This window comes from Anomalospiza imberbis, chromosome 8, assembly GCF_031753505.1.
Source record: "Anomalospiza imberbis isolate Cuckoo-Finch-1a 21T00152 chromosome 8, ASM3175350v1, whole genome shotgun sequence".
NCBI classification, from domain to species: domain Eukaryota; kingdom Metazoa; phylum Chordata; class Aves; order Passeriformes; family Viduidae; genus Anomalospiza; species Anomalospiza imberbis.
In genome coordinates, this window is record NC_089688.1 from 1495772 (window position 1) to 1509326 (window position 13555).

General features: G+C 41.2%; 1 protein-coding gene across 5 annotated transcripts in view; it reads left to right on the top strand.

The window, feature by feature from the left end:
* The window catches only part of TET1 (tet methylcytosine dioxygenase 1), a 67121-nt gene that overhangs the window by 23849 nt on the left and 29717 nt on the right, over positions 1-13555 (top strand). For all 5 annotated transcript variants that reach the window (XM_068196872.1, XM_068196869.1, XM_068196873.1 and 2 more), the window contains 3 exons: positions 7699-10222; positions 11432-11522; positions 12128-12221. In XM_068196872.1, coding sequence (XP_068052973.1) covers positions 7699-10222; positions 11432-11522; positions 12128-12221 — 2709 coding nt within the window. The remainder of the gene's footprint in view (positions 1-7698; positions 10223-11431; positions 11523-12127; positions 12222-13555) is intronic.

Consider the following 13555-nt stretch of genomic DNA (forward strand, 5'->3'; position numbering starts at 1 on the left):
TACAATTGAGTGGTTTGTGTCTTGACTGAATTCCTTTCTCAGTGTTTTGTTGGTACTGTCTGTACTGCATTATAGTTTGATCACTGCCCTATAGTAAAATGGGGCTCTACATTTAATTCTCCTAAAATAAGGAGTTTGCTGGACTTGTGAATAAGAGGAAAAACTACTGTGTGTTTGTAAATGCAAAGCATTCTGTTTTGTGACAGATGATCGCTGTCCCAGTTCTGCGGTGCAAACACCACTGTTGCAGTGCTGCTCCGTTACAGCATTGGTGTTATTCCAGCATGGGAGGGAAAGCTGCTACTCCTGTAAAGAGCAAGTGGAAGTTACACTGCAAATTCTGCCTTGAGCTTTACTTAAACCATCGGTGTGCAAGCTCTCAGGCAGAAAAGGAAACACAATTTGCCATTTTTAGGCTTTTTTTCATCATGAGAGTAAGCAAAACATAGATGAAAAATCCTGACTAGTGCTGCCTCGTAGCCTTGTGCCTTAAGAGATCAGTATGACTATTTCTTTTTTTTTTTTTGTAATCTGAGTTAAGCTTCTCCTGTCGTTGAGTTTTCTATTTCTAAGGAGTATTAGTTACTCCTTTTTATCCTGTGGCCCCTCATCAGCTTTAAAACCAGGCTAGAATGGTGTTGTGTGTCCTTAGCAGTTCTGGTCAGAGAGCTGCTACCAACATGTAGTAACTTGTAAATAATATAATTGTTTGTGCAACAGATGGTGGGGCACAGACTGTGGTCCTAAATTAAGGAGCTGAATATCTTCCTGGTTAGATTACAGGAACTGTGGAAAGCTACGTTGTTAGCTTAACAGTTTGGATCTTTACTGCACTGAACCTGAAGAGAAATTGTCTCAGTTTGAGTTAAACCCAGGAAAGATCATTATCATCACTTGTTCTTGTGCTGGGAAGTTATAAGACTGTATCCTTTTATTCAGCTTAAATGTGATTTTTTTTTTTAATAGCTGAAAGAACTTGAATTTGAAAATTCTCATGGATGAAAACTGCATCCAAACACCTAACAAGATGCTTAAAAAAATTCTTTACTCTCGCTCTGTCTTGTTGCAAAAATGTGCACCATAGTTCAAGGCCAGACTTCTCCAGCCTTAACTTAAAGTCATTGAGTCCTGTTATACTTTTGTATACTAGAACAAGGAGCCCTCTGTTATCAGCATTCTTTTCCACATAGACTGAGCAGGAGTTTGTGGCTTTTTAATTTTCTTTCTCTTTGGTAAATTGGAGAGAGTGAGTAGAGAGTGAACTTGAGGCTTTCACTTCAAGATGTTTCAATCCTTTGTCATTCTTGTGGTCCTCGGAGCCCTCTCCAGCATATCAATGTCTCGCTTGAATTGGGGATGCCAGAACAGGATGCTTTATTCTGCCAGCAGGTGCAAAAGTGCCAAGTGCAGGATTGAAAGTAACCACTCTTTTCCTAATTATATTGTTATTTATGCACCCAAGAATCTAACTAACCCTTTCAGCCATAAAGTTGTACCAGGAGTTTCCATAGTTACTGTGCAGTTGATGATTGACCGTGTTAATGTCCTCCTGGAAGGCACTGCTTTCCAAGGTAGAAACCTGCCTTTTGGGACTGCAGCCCCATGCCTCTTGCTGAACACAGAATCTCTCTTTAGTGTAATGAAACGGCTGGCTTGCCAGCTTAATTTACGAAGCATCATGTCTGGTCTTTGAGTTATTTGCTGATTTTTAAAGTATTAATTTACTGCTCTTTCAGATTGTTGCTAAGGAGGTTACACGTGGCTCTGGTTTGCTCCCTGATGCCCCTCTTATGAGCACTGTGATGATTCTCCACTGGCAGGGAAGGGCCAGGCAGCACTTCTTAGCACTGTGCTGATGGTTTCATAAATGACTAGACCACAAGAGACATTAGCTAGGGTGGGTAAACTCAGAGACTCAATTTCTTTCATCTCTGCTTTTGAGCTAAAGCACATTAGGGGAAAGTTCTATTAGGGAATACATATTGTTGCAGATTGTATCATTTTTCTTTTCTGGCTTAATTGAGTGCTATATTTTCCAGAGCTGCCAGGGTCTCTTTGAGTGTGTGGTTTCAATGTTGATGACAAATGATTGAGTAATTCGAAACACCAGTAAAAAAACAAACCAACCCAAAACCCGAGGAAAACAAAAATGACCAGGCAAGATGCTTGTTTATATTTGCTTTTGTGGCAGAAAAAGTGCTGTAATGTTTGGGGCTTTTTCTTTCTTAACAAATCAACTTCTTGGATGCCTGTGTAGGAGAATGGGGTGTCCGTCACCCTGTTTTTTCTTGCTCCTGTTTGCAGCTTTTACAAGATAGATATAGGAGTTGATGGAAACAATAATTTGAGTTTGTGGCTGAGAGAGCCCATTTCCAAGTAGTCATCCAATAAATACATTTCCATGGGAGCCACCATTTGAAGCCTTTACAGTCAGAATTAGTGTCCTGTAGTTTTTAATTTTGTAGTAAGTGTATCCTTTGGGGTCTGATACTGTAGATCTAAGCAGTCTCACTGGAGCTGTTGCACAAGTTGGGTGGGAGGGCTCTGCTCTGGGAGTGGTGTAGGAGAGAAAAGGAAGAGAACAAAGATATAAAGACTTTGAGGCCATAATGTACTAATTCCTTCTGGAAAGAGACAGTAATGAGCTTTTCTGGCGGGGAGGTTGGCTGGTATTTGAAGAACATGGCAAGGAGGACATAAGTGTAGATTAAATGGAGATGAAACTGAGAGTTGAGCTGTAGCTTGGAGAATGTTCTTTGCTGTTGTGGCTACAAATATGGGTAAAAAAAAAAAGCAACCAGCAACTAGAGCAGACTTTTCAGCTGTAGTAAGATCCAGTGTGAGATGCTGCCTGCTGTGATGCTCAAGTTGGTGAGTGGGTGATTTGATACTCAGGGAAGTAGGAAGCGAGTGGGATACCTCCAGGAAAGCCTCAGTGTCATACCCCAGGTCAGGTTCCTTTCTCCAGATTTGCAGAACCTCTTGTTCCTCAGTTTCTGTATAAACCAGCTTCTATGGTAAAACTTGTGTACATAATTTTGCCAAGTCCTGTCCCTCAGTGCCATCTGTGAACGCTGCTCTCTTGAGGAACAAAACATCTTGTACATTCAGGCTGTGTTACATTAACAAAGGTCCCCAGTCTGTTTCTGTGCATTAAGACTTACAGAAGTTGTGCCTTAGCTGAGCCACTGAGCCACCTGGAGAGACTCCTTCATGTCCACAGTTATGCAGTGTGCTGCTATCTGCTTTATGTCTGTGGTGAGATTGATGGGGAATATTCCCCAGCTTGCAGCTTGGCCCCTACTCTGCTGTTCTCTGTTTTGGGAGCCTGCTTGGACACCCTGCTCAGACTGCAGCCTTGGGCAGCAACCTATGGCATGTTGCTGCTGTCTGCATTATTGCAGTAGTCAGACATGTCATGTGGTCTGAAATAGAAGTTTATTCTTAGTTGTATTACTGTATCTGCCTTTAATGAAAAAAAAATCCAAGGAGAAAACGTAGCTGTACTCAGGAGGTGACCTATGACTTCCACAGCATCCCACCTTCTATCTGTCTCTGTTCTAACCAGTGCCTGGTTTCCTACATAGCACTTGGCATCAACAGCTGCTGCTCCACACCTGTGCTCTGTCTCCCTGTTGCCCCTCCTATCCATGTCTCATCTCCTTATCCCTGTATGTTGGTCCTGTCCAGCATGAGTTCTCGATTCTACTGAATTTCTACATGAATTTCTACATGTACTGGGGAGCAGACAGTAGACAGCAGGAATAAATGGCAGAAGAGAAATTGCTACTGGTCAGTTGGTTGGTGCTTTCTTGCCTCTTGGTGAGGCAATGATACCTGACTGTCAGACCATGAACCAAACACTTATTTGAATGTTAGATTAAGTACATTTGGGGTATTTTCCAAACAGTTTTTCTGAAACAGCACTTACATCGTGGTTTTGGATCTCTGAGGAGCTGCCAGCTCTGTCCCAGCTTGGAGGGACGTGTGGGGCTGGCTGTGTGACTGCAGACACTGCAGCAGGATCCAGGCTTACCCATGGCACTGTAGCTTGCAGGCACTTCTCACCCACTCATCCTTTAGTGCTGATGAATGTTGTGACCCTGGAAGAGCTGTCTTTTGGGTCATCCCAGTTTTGGCACAAGCAGGGGGTACAAGTATTGTTTGGTCTTTTGGGCACTAGGTTTGCATGGGACCTGAGCAGAATCTTACAGGGAGGGCTGGTATGGGGATTTGGCATTAGTTCTTGTGTTGCTCATCAAGACTTGCTTGTAGAGGCATTTTATCAGTAGTTGGACAGGGCATCATCTGTTATTTCTTGTTTATGAGAGTAATTGATCCCGGTGGTGTCCTTTAGTACAGTGTGTGTTGTTACCACCTGTAGAGGTTTGAAATGAGATGCACAAATCAATGGCCTACTTGCTGTTCAGATGTGGAAATATCTTTGGGGTAGCTTAAGCTTTACGTTTTGATTGGGAGTTGGTGAATTCTGCATTACCTCAGGGGCACCATGTGTTAAAGAAGTTAATAGTAAGTCTGACTTGAGAATGTCAAACGACTTTCTGTAACTGGCTGTTTGTGTGTGCTAGAAGCATTAGCTCACAGAGGAATTCTAGTCTATGTATATATATGAGATAGTATTTGGTTGAAGTTTAATACAGCCATGGCCACAGCAGGCTCTGTGGTTCCTGTCCTGGTAGCACAAACTAGCACAGAGCCTAAGCTTGAGCATGATTTGTTAGTGGCTCCTGTCTCCTGGCAGAGTAGAGCTCTCCTTAATGAGAGAGAGAGGAAACGACTGGTATTGATCTGCTTTCTTCTTCAGCTTTTCATTGCATTTGTGTAAAAGCCCCAGAAACTGATCAGATCACACTTCTGTGCTTACTTCCCGTGAGTGTAATCGCTGTTGCTTGGGGTTGTCATATCCTTTCCATCCTTTTCACTGGGCTTTTTACATGCAGGTTCAAGACTTGAAGATTGATTGTTCCTAGGCTGAGGGGAAGAATCAAATGAGCTCTCTACCTGGTAGTGTGTCTGCATTTCTCTTTGCGGTGGGAAATACTAACTTCACATGCTAACAGACTATCCAGTGGCCTTTTCTGTTTGTGAGGAAAAAGAAAAGGTATCTTTTAGTGTCCACTGCAGTTCAGTAATAGGAGATAAAGCAACACAGTGCTCAAAAGGCAGAGTTTGATTAAAACAATAACATCTGATTTAATTGCAATATTTTGTCTTCATGTGGAAAAATAGAATATGAACTAACTAACTCATGCCAGTGATCTGATTCATCTGGGGATTTTTTCTTCCTCATTGCATGTGGACACCTTCTAGTAAAGTTAGTGGAAAATATGAAGAATATTTTTTTAAGCAATTCCACCTTTGCTGCTGGGATCACTGGAGTTCTGTAGGGACACAGCACTGTACCTGTGCAATAGTAGCAGATCGTGGAATATCCTGAGTATTTTTGAGCATAGCAGTGCTTTTTGATCAGATAAAGTATTTTATTGAGGAATGGTCTAGTTGGGAGGACTGTGATGACACTTCTGTACTGAGTGCTGTCAGTGGATTCTGTGTCAGATCTTCTCATCTCTGCTAATTGTGGATGAAGCCTCTTCCTTTCCTATGCCTGTTATTACTCCCAAATTACCAGACTTAAGTTATTAGTTTCTTTATTGTAGTGAACAATCCCTGTAACAATGAATGGGATACAAAATGTGGTGGTGTGTTGAAAATGTGCAATTGATGGGGAATTAGTTTTCATCTCTTTGGTTTATGTCCTCAGCCTCTTCGTTGTCTGATTAAATAATTTTTAATAAAAATTTTACATGGTTGGGGATCTTTTGGATTGGTAGAGATATTAGACGTACTTTTGCTTAAGAAAGAACAACAATTCTACTTCTTTCTGAAGTTAAGGTAATTGAAAATCAGATTTTGTGCAGGTAGAGAATTGTGGGGTTTTACTCTTTTATGGTGGACCCTTAAAATATATCCTGGTGCAGTGACAGAGATTTGTGTGATGCATTTACCCCTGCAGCAATAGAATTGTGGAACCTGTTCAGCTTTTGTGGATCCCTTAGGAAGTGCTCAGTGAACCCCTGGGTCTGGGAATCATTCACTGAAAATCCCCAGGATCCAGAGGAGCTCCAGCTCACTGACAATTAATCAGGATCTGTGGGTAGTGAAAAGATATTAAATAAGGAATCTTTGTGTATATAATATCTGTAGACTTGACTTAGTTGCACAGGTGCTGGACGTGTTTTTACACAACATTCCTGTGAGAAGTTTTGATGCCTCTCAGAACATCTAGGATGGTCTGTGGATTCCTGGGGTTGTGTTTTATCAGTTGCAAGGTGACCACTGAGCTCCAGATGGAGCTGCCTTGTTTTGTCTGGGGGTTTGTGGCAATTGCATCTTGATGGTTATAAGTAATCATAAATCTATTTTGCATTTATTTTCCTGAGTTTTGTTAGAAGTCCACGCCCTTTGTTGGCATGAGCACAGAACCATCTCTGAGAGTTAACAGAATGGTTCATACTGGTGGGATTTTCTGGGCACTGCTCTGAGGTACTGTGCCTACATAGGATTAATTAGCCCCTCGTGTTGCTGAGATTTAATTTGAAAAGCAGTCCTGGCTTTCTTTTAAGTACAGCTTAAGGTTACAGGGGATTGAAGAACTCTTAAATGTTGCAATCAGATAAAGGAACAGCACTATCTACTGTGATTTTGAATTATTTTTTAAAGGAAATTTAATGTAAATAAAATCTGAATAGCATAAGAAAAATTAGATTCCTGCCTTAATTAGTGTTCTGCATAAGTTTCTGCCTTTGTTTTATTTTTATTTTGTCTAACTCCTCACTTCATATCCATAATACTGTCTTAAGGCCTATATATATATTCTTTCCAGGACACAATATTCTGATTCTGTCTAGATTTTGACATTGCTTCAACCATATAAACTGTATAGTATCAGTGAAGATGAAGAACATATTTAACAAAATACTGAAACGTAGCATTTACCAAAATACGGTTTTGAATAGCTTACATGAGAGACTGTTGAGAAACCTGGGAATTTCCATCTAAATACAGAAGCTAAACAACTGTTTAAAGAGTAACTTCAAGTGAGCTGATGTAAATTGGCTTTCTATTAATTTCTGCTTAGGGTTTGTAATTATTTAAGGACTTGAAGCAAGAATGGTTGGTTTTCAGGATTAGCTCGAGTGTCCAACCAAGTGGTGTATTGGTTAAGCCAGTTTATTGGTCAAGCCAAATGAATGTAATTAACTGCTGAACTTTGTGATATAATCCTTTGGATTTCAGTCTTGCTTTTAACATAAGTTTTTAACCTTTTTTTAATCTGCTAATGGAAATTAATTCAAAATGGAATCCTTGCATCTCATTCTAAATGCTAACATCCTTTATCAGACTATTCATTTCATTAGTCTCCCACCACCACACTCACCCAGTTTCCTCCTCTGCCCCTCAACAGTGGGGAAAAATAGCTATAAATATGGATAGGGTCTTTAGCCTTCAGGTTATTTCATAACTTCCTGTTTTGTTTATTTTCTAATGTCTGTGCCTAATTAGGATATTCCTCGTATCTGTCAAAGTAGGGTTTAATTGCTGTAAATATGAAGCTTCTTATTTTTAATGTGCTTTGAACAGCTGTTACAACAAGGGTTTTTTATTATTGTTTTATAGGCAAATTTAGAAAACAAAGCAGTAAATGGCTGCAGACCAGAACTCATGGAATGCAGTATATGTGGTCATGGTGAAAAATACAGGGTGAAGACAAACCAAGCAGTACCCATTGAAAATGTGCAGTCTAAGGAGAAGGAGAGAATGACTGGCTTGGAAGCAGAGAAGTGGGCACATAACGAGAAGCCATCCTTTGGTGTCCACGTCAACGGCGACATCCACGGAGCTGTGACGGGCACCGAACACTTGAAACACGCTGACCACAGTGACAGAGCCTCTCCCAGTCAGTTCGCTGAGCCAAAAAAATCCTTGGTGCACACCATCAAAAATGGCTTGAACACCCTGCATTATTCACCACCAGAAGCAGCTGCCTCACTGGACAATGTATCTGCAGAGGAAGGGACAGATTTGACAAGCAACTCCCACATGCAATGGCCGAAGCGTAGCAATCTGAATGACATAGTAAGCACTCTGACAAGTGGCACTGGCTGTGTTCACCCAGAAAACCAAGGGCATGTTTTAATGAAAGAGGAAAACTGCGCCTGCAGCGTCTCTGAGTATTCTGATAAGTCAGTTTTGCGGACAGGCTCCAGCTTGGATGTGCAAGAAAGCTTGTGTTGTCCTCTGCTGCCTGAAGGGGAGCTGCAGGCAGGGAAGGATGGCTTTAAAGTACCGGATGTGGAGACACAGCCTGACAATTCTGCACTCCAGCCCACTTTCTTGTCCCTGATTAAAACCAGAAATTTAACTCTGGAGCAGGTTGTAGCTATTGAAGCTTTAACACAGTTGTCTGAAGCTCCTTTAGGAACAACTTCATTAGCTAAAAGTGAAAGTACTGAATGTACAGGAGAAACAACTTCCAACTTGCTCCACAGTTTTCAAAGGGATATCTCATCCTCCTTTACACCCTCTGCATTACAAGAAATCAAGGACACTTACTTACAGAATGAGCAACAGCTCTTGGCTCACTGTGCTCACTCGCAGAAGCAGCTCCCTAATAAGGCAGTGTTATACAATGGCCAAAGTTCAGTGTCTGAATTATGTGATAAACCTGCCAATCTGGCTGGGGAGATGTATAAATTACAGTTACCCTCAAGAGATACCAAAACTTCATCTGACTTAAAATCTAATGCAGCGTCGTTATCAGGATATGATTCCAACAAAAGTTGTGCTCATGAGCCAGTCACCCTTGCAGGGTATTGCAATGCTTCATGTGATGTCCAGCATATGAGGAACAACTTGGAAGCTCCTGGTCCATTAGAGCAAAAGCCGACGTGTAATGATTTGAAATTGGAAGGTGGTTCTTTGATTAAAGGAGGGATTCACAGCCAGGATGAAGAGGATGTAGCTGCACAGTTAACTCAACTGGCAGCCCTGATTGAATCAAACCAGACGAATCCAGAGCAGAAGAACAACATAAAGGCTTCACTGCTTAATCTAATATCACATGAGAGGCAGCCAAAATATAACCAAGATGTGTTGCAGAAAAAAGAAACGGTATTTTTTAGGCATAATTATAGTTCCTTACTGTTAAAGCAAAAGCAAGCAACAAATAAGAAAGGAAATGCTGTGCCATGGAAACCAAGACACAAAAAGAAGCCTCAAGAAGCACGCTATCAACAAAATAATCAAAACCAGCTAGAACTGTTGTCATGCCAGCATAGTGAATTGCAGGACATTTGGATATCATCAAAACTGCATAAGCTTGGTCAAACCATGCCACAGGACTCCAGGGTAGCTCCGTCTGAAAAAAAATCTCTGAGAACCAAAGTACAGAGAGCGCTCAGTCAAAATACTTTAGCATCACAAGAAAAAACTAGATTGTTTCTTCCACAAGCACAGATAAAATTCCACAGGTGTTTACCTGAGGCACTGCAGGAGAAAAAAAAAGACAGGTTGTTTGGCTGTGAAGTGATGAATGAGCAAATGAAAACTGTGGGCTCCAGCAACCCACTAGGCGCTGATCCACTGAAAAATGAAGTTGTTGCACGTAGCCAACACAGCGACCTGTCCTCCCGTAATCCTCTGGCTGGTTCTCAGCTGAAAGCAGCATCCTTGTTGAAAAGACCAACTGAAAACCTACAGATGTTTACAGAAAAATGTAATTCTCAGGTACAGCAAACAGCAAAATTCAGTCAGGCACATCCTTTGCCACCAACTTTTAACCGGTCTAACCTGAGAGCTAATGAAATGTGTAGTGAAAACAAAGCCTATGTTCAGCAGGTCAAACAACAGGTAGATCCGAAGTCCCAGGTGCTGCCCGTTCCCTGTGGTGGGGCCCAGGTACCAGGTTCTGCAGAAGCTCTCAGGAATATGGAGTGTGTGGGTGAGGTGACCGTTCTGACATCAACCAGATTGGGTACTGACCACACCCAGAGCACAGGCGACTCAGGGTGTTCCCCAGCAAAAAACACGCTCAGCAGTTTCCTTGAATCACCTATGAAGTTTCTTGATACCCCTACAAAAAATTTAATAGACACACCTACCAAAAAAGGACAATCTGAATTGCCAACTTGTGACTGTGTTGGTAAGTGGTTTTGCTAACTTTTGCCTGTACGTTTCAGATGGAGGTGTGCTCACGTTGCTTCCTCTAATGTGAGGAGGTGTATGTGACAGCTGTTGCACAAGAATTGGTGTTTCACCATTAGAAGACAGGAGGAAATTATCTTTCCCCTCTTTTTAACTTTTGCTTGGTGTTCTTTGGGCCTGCAGAGCATAGCAGAATTGAATACTTTTGTACTGCAGCTGGCAGGTTTGAAGTCCTCATGTAAATTTAAACCTGGAGGAAGGGGAGTTTTTCTGTTCGTTGCTCTGCCATTGCTGACTTGTGCTTTTTGTGCACTTAGCTGCATTGTTTCAGGTCATGATTTTGATGGTCTAGAACTGGTTTGTGCCTGAGTGGGCTGGGCAGCAGTGTCCCAGTGTATTGTTCTTGTTGCTTAAATCTCTTAGACAAGCAGGAGAGCGTAGCTGGGGGTGGCCTTGCTCCTGTCACCGTTAGTCCTGATGGCCACTGTGGGATGGCCTGGATGAGTCCAGGCCCAAGGCTCCTGACGCCTCTGGCCACGTGGGGAGAGCTCAGGGGGAGTTGAGGTGGGGCCACTTGCAGAGTGACTCTGTTGCAGCAGGAGATGTAGAGCACGCTCTGCATGGAGGGCTGTGCAGACACAGCTTGCCTAAGGGTGTCAGACACGCTGCGTTGTCACTCTGAGGGCACCCATGGAAAGACAGGTCAGAGCCTCACAGCAAATCGTCTGCAGGCAGATTGTTTCACCTTGGCTTCCGTGTTCTCAATCAACAGAGAGCTTGTTTAGAGGCCTGGGTTATGTTTTCTGTTCTGTAGGATATGACTATCAGTTAATTTATTTTACTGCCCTCAATTCCTCTTTGTCTAAAATGAATTCATAATGTTCCTACCAACAAGGATATTGGGAATTTTACTTAGTCACTACATGCCAGCTCCTCTAATGAAAGTTTTAAAAAATGAAAACTATTGCTGTAATTGGGGTCTTACTTTATAACTTAAAAAAATGCTAGCAGAATCATCGGAGGAAAGAAGCATAAAATAATTTCAAAGAGTCTGAAGAGAAAAGCCTGTCATACTCTTTATTCAGGCTCAAACTTCGTGTTCTAATTTAATTTGGAAGGCACTTCCGTAAACTGTTTCTAAGTTTACTTTTAGTGGAGTAAATAAGTTTTTGGATGTGCCAACACAGTTTTCTTTACCTGTTTACAGAGCAAATTATAGAAAAAGATGAAGGCCCCTATTACACACACCTTGGGACAGGACCAAGTGTTGCTGCTGTGAGAGAAATTATGGAGAACAGGTGAGGAAAATTCAGTTTTTAATGCCATTGTATTTTTAACTATCTGAACAGGGAAGAAGTAGAGCTCTGAGAAAGGAAGTGCTGTGTTTAGCTTTGTTTTCTTGAACTTTTGTCAGTACTCATTTGTAAAGTGTTTTCTTGTTCAGATGTGGATGAGGTGAGCATGAGCACTGCAGGTCCAAACGTGTGTGTTTTTCCTGAGCCCAGGGCTGGAGTTCAAAGTGCAGTGTGTTCTGAGGTGCCCTTGGAGTCAGTAGGAAGGACAGAGATCAGCAGCTGGCAGAATAAGGTTTTCTGGTGTCCTACCTGTGAAGAAGCTGTGGCAAACAGGAAAGAAAAAGGTCATAATAGTGACTGATTGCACTAGGATTTATATGCAGACATTTCCTTAGTGGCAGAAGTTTATCAGAAGAGAGATGTCAAAAACTACTCTTGCAAGTAGGGTTTTAAATTAGAAGGCTTTTTTTTTGCTGTATAAATACTTTGTTTTTATTCTATTCTCAGTAAAAATAAATTCATTAATCTTTTATTGAAAATGTTTCATCTTTTAAAATGAATACATCTACAGTATTTGGTTTTACTCATGAACTTTTTTTTAAATGCAGGTATGGAGCAAAAGGAAGTGCTGTAAGAATTGAGGTGGTGGTTTATACAGGAAAGGAAGGAAAAAGCTCTCAGGGGTGTCCAATTGCCAAGTGGGTAAGTTTTTATATTAAATCAGTAAAGTTGTTTTGTGTGGCTTCAAATGACATGTAGTCCTTGACCTCAAATCTAATCTGATCTTTAATGAAGATCTGATTTCTAATTGATTGAAAAGTCTGCCTGAATGATGAAGGAAAACAATTTCATCTTTTTTGTTTAAATTTAAGGTATGGTGCTGTATGTTATGTACTGTGGTTTGAATGAGTGTGGAAGGGAGAGGCTTAACAGAGCTAGCAGAGATGAACAAGGGTAGAAATACCCTGACATTGTCTGAAAGTTGGAGTGTTTTGTGAAATATGTCATTGGGAATTGTGAAAGAGAGAAGAAGAGATGGTTGCCTGGGGGAGTTGGAAAACTATCCAGGGACATTTTTAAAAACCCTTCTCAGTTGCGTGACAACTTGAAGAAAAGGCAGTGATGGAAGAATTTCAGTCTTCTATGCCAAGGGGTTCATTACTATTTTTGAGGAACTGAACTCAGTATTTGAAAATGGAAATGTTATGATGATCATTTTCACCAAAGTCTTGTCTCACATTGTTTCATAGGAGCCAGGAAATGAGGTAACAGATACAAGCTCCAGGAGAGAGCTTGGAAAGAATAGATTGTCCTTAATCTTTGCTGAAACCACTGAGGGAGGTAAAAAGTAGACTGGAAATCTTGCAAACTGAGTTTTGGAAAATAGTGAAAGAACTTGGTTTTTAAAAGAAAAAATATATCGCTGTATTTAGGAATTTCAGACTTGATTGAAAAAACTGCAAAGGTAACTGCACAGTTGGTAGGATAGTGTTTGTAACTACGTGCCAAAATAAGGTTATTGCATATTGTATGTGAGTGAATTTGCATGTTAAACACTTACTGCTTGTGCTTGGAACAGTCAAAATGTGTTTTTTATACTCAGTACATAAACTGTTTTTCAGAAGGGAATCACATATGTGATCGTGCTTCAGATAATATTTAGTACCAAATCCAGTATCCAAGGAAAAAAAATTAAATTAATTTCATAAGCAACTGACCCCAAAAGAATGGAAAGTTTTTTCTCAGTGTTTCAGCTAAGTAAAACACTTAGTTTTAACAGAGGACAGGAGCTAAAAATTGTACCATAGAAACAGCTGCAAGCAGCTAGAAGGAAGAAGGCATTTAAAGCTGTTAACCTTGATTTTTCTGTTGGCAGTGTCAGCATAGTGTGTTTTGTGTAAGGCAGAAATGGCAGCATTTATGGTCTCTGAGCATGGCTGGAGGTGTCCCACAGGAGTGTGCAGTGTGACAGTCAGAAAGCCCTGGGTGCCCATGAAGAGGGCTGCTTTAAGCTGTGGGGACCTGCTCTCCAGTTA